The sequence below is a fragment of the Pan troglodytes genome, chromosome 13, assembly GCF_028858775.2.
Source record: "Pan troglodytes isolate AG18354 chromosome 13, NHGRI_mPanTro3-v2.0_pri, whole genome shotgun sequence".
In the NCBI taxonomy this organism is placed as follows: domain Eukaryota; kingdom Metazoa; phylum Chordata; class Mammalia; order Primates; family Hominidae; genus Pan; species Pan troglodytes.
Genome location: NC_072411.2, coordinates 104,992,642 through 105,002,278, shown reverse-complemented (window position 1 = coordinate 105,002,278; position 9,637 = coordinate 104,992,642). Strand labels below are relative to the sequence as shown.

General features: G+C 39.3%; 1 protein-coding gene across 1 annotated transcript in view; it reads right to left on the bottom strand.

Annotated features, from left to right (window-relative positions):
- Nucleotides 1-71: 71 nt before the first annotated feature.
- The window catches only part of FAM117B (family with sequence similarity 117 member B), a 134,640-nt gene continuing 125,074 nt past the window's right edge, over nt 72-9,637 (bottom strand). Inside the window, exon 8 of the mRNA XM_016950310.4 lies at nt 72-4,395. Coding sequence (XP_016805799.3) covers nt 4,077-4,395 — 319 coding nt within the window. The 3' untranslated portion in view covers nt 72-4,076. The remainder of the gene's footprint in view (nt 4,396-9,637) is intronic.

Below are 9,637 nucleotides of genomic sequence, written 5' to 3'. Positions count from 1 at the left end.
GCTAGATAAATAACCAGTCCAAAAAGAAATGTAACTTGAATTTGGACAATATTCATAAAAATTCACAGAAAAAAACTCAAGAAGAACAGACTTTATTTTTAACATAAAAGTTCTATTTTCTTGTGAGGCAGCAACAAGTGTTCAGGTACAGGGAATACATAAGTACAGCGTAACAATACCGATTACCATTGGAAATGCTGTTTTTTGAGAGAATTGTTAGAATAACAAAATGTTTTAAATTGCATTTTAAAAAGAGTTACACAGCTTCCACAGAGACAAAAAATGAAGAGTTAAAAAAATTCTATTCTTAAACAAGACTGTATAAACAAAATGCTGTTCAGGGCTGCTCTGCTCATCTTCAATTTGGTCAGAGTAAAACTTAAAGTGCAGAGTTAAGCATTCTTAGCTTTATTTTGCAAATTCAGCACTTCCACTCATCTGGTTTTGAGACATCAAAATTCCAAAGACTAAGGAATGAATCTTAAGTTTACAATAGTAAAGTAAATGCAGTAGTGGCAAATTTTCTTTTATTTTCCTTCACAAAAGAAAATCTTTATAACCCAGTCCTAGTCTTGGACATAGTGAAAGCTATAAATTCTGACTTTTTTTACACTTTCTTTCAGTGAAAGCCAACCACTGAAAGCAAAGAAAAAGGACTTTCATGTCGTCAAATATTCCACAGTTAGCAAGAGCACCTTCTAAAAGACTGATGTGGACTGTAGTCGTAAGTATTAAGTATAAGAAATATAAAACAAATTGAATAATCTAGTTGAAAAATAATCTTGACATCCATGCTCACCACATGTAACCAAAGAGGCAAAACCGGTATTTTTAAAACACAGTTGCTTACAAAAGCCATGACAAGTAATAGACTCAGTCATGATCAGAAACAGTAAATTTATATTATTTTTATCATCACAAAGAAGAAATTGTTTAAAGATTTAAAAAAACCTAAGATTGACAAAGTGAATAACCAAATAGGTCCTTTCTCTGAAAGACACATGCTACCCATTTCTTTTAATGCAATGGAAGTAAATTTTTATAAAATTAAAAAAATTTAAATTATATTCCCATTGAAGCTATTCTATTTACCTTCTGTACAGTTTTCTACAGAATAACAATAATTATGGAGTGTAACTTTAGAAACCAACATTATGCATTCTATTGAGAGTGTCACATTTCACTGGAAAGCTGGAGACCCATTAAAAAAAAAAAAAATCAACCACCAGGGAACTAAGGGTTAAATAAAACAGCTGAATGAACCTATGGTTAATATTTTTTTCAAGACTGTGGTAAAGCTTACATGCTTAAAAATTAGCCCTTTGGCACTGGCAGTTAGAGTTGTTTTGTACCTTGTACCTTTTTTTCAAATCTCAAGCTCTATTTCTCCCAAACCCCAGGGATCTGTCTGGTTGCCATACAATTCATTTACCTGCAAATTCACATTCTCCTTACAACCAAACATTACACTAGAAGTTCTATTTATAAGACTGTAAATAATTCTGAAACTTGTTCTTCCATTCCAATTTTAAGTTACTTTAGATTAAGGACATATGAAACTCCACAGAAAGATATGAATTAGACAAATAGGCACAACAGAGCAAAAGGGAAAACCTCTACAGAGTGGCATTCTAGTTCTAAAATGCCATTGTGACTAGCAGGGATAGAGATGGAAGAGGAACGGAAGTGCAAGGCCAAGAACACAGATTTAACAGAATTCAAGTCATCCAAAAACCAAGAGTTCTTTTTAAATAACTTGTTTTTAACTTCCTCTACCCCCATTCTGATTTCAGTTTTACCTTTTCTTCTCAACTTCTGATACAGCAGATACTCAGTGGTGATACAGTCAAGTTATAATGCATAATAAAGAAGGCAAAATATCAAGGCTCTCAGTGAGAAAATGTAGACCCCAAATAACTGAGCTTTTCATGACTGAGAAGCCATAACGTACTAGTTCCAAACAAATTAGTTTTGGATTGAGAAAGTACCAAAGTTCATCAATCCCACCATCTAAAACCTGACGGATTTATTCAAATGTTGAATTTATCTGATTTACCTAAATCCATCTCGAATTTAAACTCAACAGGGATTATTTTAAATTGCTTAGATGTTTTAAAGGTACATGAGTATAAGAAGTCCTTTCCAAAGATTTATTGCTACCACTAGGTTTTCCTTGATAGAATATGTCTGGGTAAGCTGACATATTAACCTTCTAAACTGCATCCTCTTTATAAGGATTTAAAAACTTTTTTCTACCTTATAATATGTATAGGAACAGTAAATTATTGCATCATAAAGTAGTATATGAAGATATGAAAAAGATGCTTTTATTCAATACTGTTTGCTGAAACTCACTTTTAAAAAGAGCTGCTCCTGGATGGGCGTGGTGGCTCACGCCTGTAATCCCAGCACTTTGGGAGGCCAAGACGAGCAGATCACCTGAGGTCGGGAGTTCAAGAACAGCCTGACCAACATGGTGAAACCCCATATCTACTAAAAATACAAAATTAGCTGGGTGTGGTGGTGCATGCCTGTAATCCCAGCTACTTGGGAGGCTGAGGCAGGAGAATTGCTTGAACCTGGGAGACAGAGGTCGCAGTGAGCCGAGATTGCGCCATTGCACTCCAGCCTGGGTGACAGAGTGAGACTCTGTCTCAAAAAAAAAAAAAAAAAAAGCTGCTCCTTAATCTCACTACCACATACCCAGAAATCAAATACTGATGTCATGTGATACTGGCAGTGATTTATATTAGGATGAGCCCTAATCCAAAACTGTATGGAGTTTTCAAAGGTGCTTATCGTTCATACTCAAGTTCTTCTTGTGTATTTTCCCCACTATGTGAAGCGTTAGGGGGGTAAATTAGCAAAATCTGTAGGCAACAAATCTCAGGGCCAACCACCACCACAAAGAAAAATGTCAGTCACAGGATTCTGCGGCTACAGTTTGGATCACTATCCACTGGATTACACTCCTGGCAAACTACTAGCCCAACCAAATCCACAAGACAACAACATCACAAGGGCAAAGGAGGAAATCCATGCACAGCCATTTCAGGATCTCTTTGGGGCTATGATACAGTGATGATTAAAGGTAGAATGACACCTGTGGTGAAGGAGGGAGAGCGTGTGATATATATATATATCACAGAAAACCAAAGGGGCTCCTTACTCTTAGCTAGCAATCAACACTGGATAGTTTCCTTTTGGCTCACTGACTTTTAAATCAAGTTCCAATATGGGTGAGAACATATTAAAGCACTTGTCTTCAGACTACAACTTTTCTGACCACATGGTGAAATGTGTACAGGAGTAGTGAAGAAAACAGCAGTTATACAAATATTTCACCCAAAGCACAAACTTTTGACATCAAAAACCTAAATCACATAATGTACGAATATTGCTTTTTAATCTCTTTTTATATATACTTGTTCAATGCATTTACCTATCAATCCTTGTTTGGGAGAAGAACATAGTCATGAGATTAAGATTGCTGGGAAAACGTCAACAATCCCTTTGGTCCCAAAGCTGAAAACAGCTGAGAAAAGCACACATCTAGAAAGGGAACAAGAAACAGAGGCCACCAAAGAATCTTTTGAATATCCTGTTTGCTACGTTTCAGAAAATGTAACATTGGTATATTATAAAATAGTCATTTTCATAGAAAAGATGGTTCTTGCAGCATCAGTCACATCTCCCTTTAGGAATCATGTTGGCAAGGATCAGGGGTGTGTGTGTGTGTGTGTGTGTGTGTGTGTGTGTGTGTGTGTGTGTGTGTATGTTTTAAAGAAGTCTAATTCGAAAACAAAAACGTGATATTGTCTCTCCAAAGGTAAAGAATGAGACCTTTCTTGTTTCAATCAGTGCTTTGATAAAAAGCAGGCTAAGCACTGAGGGTTGGCGTTCACAAGTGGGGCAGAGCCGTCACGGGGGATCCTTTCTTCCAGAAGCCTCGCCGTCACATGTCACTGGAAAGCTGGAGCACATCACAGCCGACCAGAAGCGCACGATGCCATCAGAATCCAGTGATCTGAGGAGGTTCCCAATTTCCCAGAACAACAGCCACGTTGCACTGTGACCTATCCTTCAGCTTCCTCAATTGGTTCTGGTGGTGGGAGTAGAGAAGCTGATGGCATGACTGTACTTGTTCCTCGAGAGACTCGGTCTTGCTCTGTGTTTGTAGACAGGGAGGCCACAGCAATAGGCTGCAGCAGAGTGGTTGTCATGCCAGTGGTGACTGTCAGGCTGTGGCCAGAGCCCTTGAGTGTAAGATCCGGGGTAGGAAGGAGTGGCTTGAGGATGCTGACGAGGCAGAAAGCAGATCCACTTTTAGGAATGAAATTCACCTTGTTTTTGTCAGGACAATAAAAGGCTGGGATTTCATGAAGCTGTTTTGGCCTAGACATAGAACAGACAACCCAATGCTTTTAAGTCACTGAACTTAAAAAATAAAAAAAAAAAGCTTGGAAACAAGCTCTTTTATTTTTTAAAAACAGTTAACTTACATCACAGAAAAGGAATATAAAACTCAAGCTCTGTCCCCCCGCTTCAAACATAAAGGACCAAAAGTGCTATCTGACATGTGATTCAACATATGTATCTTAGAATGCAAGAAGCCCCCATCATCATTGCTGCTTTCAGTTCCCTTGACAGCCCCGTTACCATGCAGGTGGCTCAGCCCGATGAGCACTGCATGTCAATGATGAGCTAAGACGGTCAAGGGAATAATGAATTTCCTATAGCAGAAGAAAATCTAGATGTTTAAAGACATGTATGCCTTTATGTATGGTATATTCCACTGCCATGATTTTTCCGAGGTCTATAATATACTGGAAGGAGACAGCAAGGAAATTAAAGATATACAATGTCCGTCTTTTGCTAAGTTCCACCATTGCATGACTAAAACTATGGTAGGCCTGGCTTTTCTCTTCAAGTGCTTGTAAAAATCTCTTTGATGGAAACAATTCTTTGAGTTAACCCTGATAGTTTTCTGAGCAATATCATGTAAATGTGAAATCAAAATGAAAACTCCTTTGCTTTGAAAGCTTTTTATTAAAGCCAAATCCTTCCCTTTTCCTAGGTCCTCCTGAAAATTAACCCAAATTGTTGAAAAAGATATTGGTATTAATGGTATTTCATGAAAATTAAAAGTATAAAAAAACTACATTGTTAAAGTAACACAGAAATGCCACAGAACTAAGGTGGGAGAACCTAAATAAAGCAAGACTTAGGTTGATTCTCATCTCTTCCAATGACAATAAAAATCTAAATCAGCCAGCCATGGTGGTTCACACCTGTAATTTCAGCACTTTGGGAGTCTGAGCGGGGAGGCTTACTTGAACCCAGGAGTTCCAGACCAGCCTGGGCAACATAGTGAGACCTCGTCTTTATAAAAACCTTCAAAAAAAAAAATAATCTAGTCTGACGGCATGCACCTGTAGTCCCAGCTACCTGGGAGGCTGAGGTGGGAGGATAGCTTGGCCCTGGGAGGTGGAGGTTGTACTGAGCCATCATCGGGCCACTGCACTCCAGCCTGGGCAGCAGAGCAAGACCCTGTCTCATACACACACACAAAATCTAAATCAGTTCAATAAAAATGCAAGTGTGCACTAAATTCTGAGGATACAAAGTTGAAACAATCCACAAGGAGGAGGTGGACTAAATTTATAGTTCTTGTGGGGTGAGGAGTGATGGGGACAGAGCTGTGTTTCAACATAACTAGCTTCCTTTATAATCTTGTGTATATGATGCATTTAAAACATTATTCAGAGAAGGGATCCACAAGCTTTACCACACAGACTGCCAAAGTTGTCCACAGCACAGAAGAGGTTAAGACCGCCACAAGAGAATCTAACAGGCATGATTACAGAGGTTTATAAAAAGGTTTAGAGGTAGCACAAGGGGGTGGATAACCTGTGGCCTGTAGGAAGAGGGAGGGTTTGGTAGTAACCCTCTGAGCTGGGTTTTGAAGAATGAGTAAACAGCGGATGGGGAGTGGACACCAAAAAGATGTGTGTTCCAAGTAGACAATGATTAGGTGGGCAGATTTTTATTAACAGTGAACACTATGGAGAGCTTTGGCAAATATAACAATTAAGAACAAAGAAAAATACATCATGTAGGTTATGTTCAACTTGGGCACTATTCTTTGTAGAATAGTTGAGTACTTTTAGTGCCACAAGTATATTTGGATATATTACTGATAAGAACAACATACACCCTTCTATTTTTATCATCTGAGAGCATGATTTTCAATACACTGAACTTGAGGAAGTTGAGGTTATGTTTCCATAATTAAATAATGCCTTAAATTTTCCTTTGAAGACAGAATTACCGAAGTTAACTTTCATTCTTGTAGAATGAAAAACTTCTTGTAGAAAATGAAAAGGCTAATTTTAACAGTTCCATCCAAATGAGGGCTAGATTTTTAATTATTTGTTTGAGGTTATCTTCTTAAAAATGACTTAAGAAGGCCAGGCGCAGTGGCTCACGCTTGTAATCCCAGCACTTTGGGAGGCCAAGGCGAGCGGATCATGAGGTCAGGAGATCGAGACCATCCTGGCTAAGACGTTGAAACCCTGTCTCTACTAAAAGATACAAAAATTTAGCCAAGCATGGTGGCGGACGCCTGTAGTCCCAGCTATTTGGGAGGCTGAGGCAGGAGAATGGCACGAACCCGGGAGGTGGAGCTTGCAGTGAGCCAAGATCACACCACTGCACTCCAGCCTGGGCGACAGAGTGAGACTCCGTCTCAAAAAAAAAAAAAAAAGACTTAAGACTCGTGGCTGCTAATAGGTCTCTGGGATGAAACTTTACATTTCTGAAGTACAAACTTCCTGATTTAGATAAAGTTTTTGATCTGGAATTGTTTTTTTAATGACAGGAATCCAAAAACCATTTAACTTCCTTGCTGCTTTCATGAAAACAGACTTACGATATACCTCACACAAAATAATGTAAACAGTAATAACTTGTCTAACTGATCAGATCGAGAAACAGAACATTAACACCAATATAACATAAAGCACCAAAAAAACTCTCCCTGTGCCTTCTTCTTCCTGTCATTACTCCAGCCCACCAAGAAGAATCACTTTCCTAACCTCTGTGGCTTCTAAGAGTGCATCACCCAAGAAAAACATGACCCACCACAGGATATGTGACCTACACATATGCTAGGAGAAGCTGCAAATACTAACGTTACTTCAAAGCACTCTTCAACTTACAAACCATACATAGAAAGAAAAAAATTCACGCTGTTTTTAAAATTTTATTTTTTCTTAAGCAGTTATTCCAAAAGGATTGTGTCTCAAAGTAGATATAACTTAAAAATGCCTCTATATTGCAAAGAAGCCATCATGTGTAAGAATCTAAGGACTTCATTAGCTGGGATCAGGAAAGAGTATATTCAACTTCATTAAAAAGGACTTACTAAGTGCAGATGACATGGCTATGGTATGTGCTGTTATCAAAAAGATTATAGAGACAGAAGTACAAAATCTGGTTTTGTCCTTTTTGGGCACAAATCCAACCACCTATTTTCTTTCAGGTAAACAGACACATTTCTAGAAATCAGAGATCACTCTTCACCCCATCCCGACCCCCCAGTTCAGGTCAGAGTTAGTACTTTAAAGCAAAAGTAAGACTTAGTGAGAAAAGTATTCTTAAAAGAATGGCTAAAGCTAAAATGTTACATTGGGACCAACAATCTACCCTTGCTTTCATTGTAGTGTGCACGGTGGTTATTGTTCTAATTTTGACATATCTGGGACAAAAAGACACTAATTTTTTTAAAAGACTTTGAGTAACTTATTTTATTGACAAAAGGTTAAAATTACTTCTTAGATATCCACACTTAGTTACGACTGCTAATTTGTCTTTGGAACGTGATTAAAATATTAATAGTGTTACACAGTCTTTCTACCAGTAAAACGTATAATAAACATTACATTAAAAAAAAAAAGAATAGGTTTACCTTCTACTAACAGATCAATGTGCCATAAAACATGTAACATGACTAGGCACGGTGGCTCATGCCTGTAATCCCAGCACTTTGGGAGGCAGAGGTGGTAGATCCACCTGAGGTCAGGAGTTCGAGACTAGCCTGGCCAATATGGTAAAACCCCATTTCTACTAAAAATACAAAACTTAGCCAGGCATGGTTGTGGGTGTCTGTAATCCAAGCTACTTGGGAGGCTGAGACAGGAGAATTGCTTGAACCTGGGTGGCAGAGGTTGCAGTGAGCCAAGATCATGCCATTGCACTCCAGCCTGGGTGACAAGAGTGAAACTCCATCTCAAGAAAAAAAATAAAAACAAAAACAAAAACAAAAAACCCAACCATGTAATATGTTAGGGTTTATCTTATGTTTGATCTATCTACAGACACACACACACACCTCTCTGGTCTTTTCTTCTCTCCCTTTAAAGATAAATAATGTAGTAGTACATAGCTCAGACACTGAGTCCTCAGAAACTTTCCAAATGCAATAGTCTAAGGCAGGTACCACAGGACACCACCCAACAAATATTTAAAGTCATTTCTTAAAAACAATCAAAATGCTTTGGAGCCAATCAACCAAATCTCTACATTTAGCACTTAGGCAAATCCTAAGGGCCAATGAGTAAATCAAAGAGCTCAACTCAGGCCGGATGCAGTGGCTCATGCCTATAGTCCCAGCACTTTAGGAGGCCAAGGCGGGTGGATCACTTGAGCCCAGGAGTTCAAGACCAGCCTGGGCACATGCCAAAACCCCATCTCTACAAAAACTAGCTGGGTGTGGTGGCATGCCTGTGGTCTCAGCTAACTGGGAGGCTGAGGTGAGAGAATTGCCTGAGCCCGGGGAGGTCGAGGCTGCAGTGAACTGTTGACTCCAATACTGCACTCCAGCCTGGGTGACAGAGTGAGAACCTGTCTCAGCAGGGCTGGCAGTGGAGGGGGGCAGTACATTTGGGCCAACAGATTTTAACCTAATAGAATGAGCCCATTTCTGCTTTCCAGTTCCAAAATAGTGGCAAAGAAACACATGGTTCCACTCCCTGCCACAGAAAACCAAAAACAAATACGTATTACTGAGATGATTACTAGCAATATCCTAGAATTCAAATATGAAGAGACAGTTCCTGGGGCCACAGAGAAGTGAAAAAACTGAGAATCAGACTTCCACATCTGTGACAACCCTACCCTTATTCTGCCCAGCACAATTCATGGCTTCTACACTAGAAAAACTGAGACTGGGTTAGACAACCAGCTTCCCCACAATCCTGGGTTCCCTGACAAGACACTGCCTTAACCCATGGGAAGCATGGTAAATACATGAAAGGAAAAATATCCCCAAGGAAAGGCGAAGACAAAGAGGGGAGGCAGAAATACCATCCCCAGCCCTGGAAACTCTGTTGTGGAATTCAGTGAAAGGAGATGCCACATCACAGTGGTTCAGCAGCACCACACAGGTCCCTTCGGCAGGAACTCCGACCTAGCCTTCCCACGCTGCTGAGACCTTTGGGACCTCCCCCGTTCAGGAGCAGCAGCCAAACCTATATACCGCTAAATTCAACATGTAAACATGACTGGATACATGTTCACAAATGACAGCCACAGAAGACATTTTGCAAACAACTAAAGAAATTTGAGTAACAAGTGG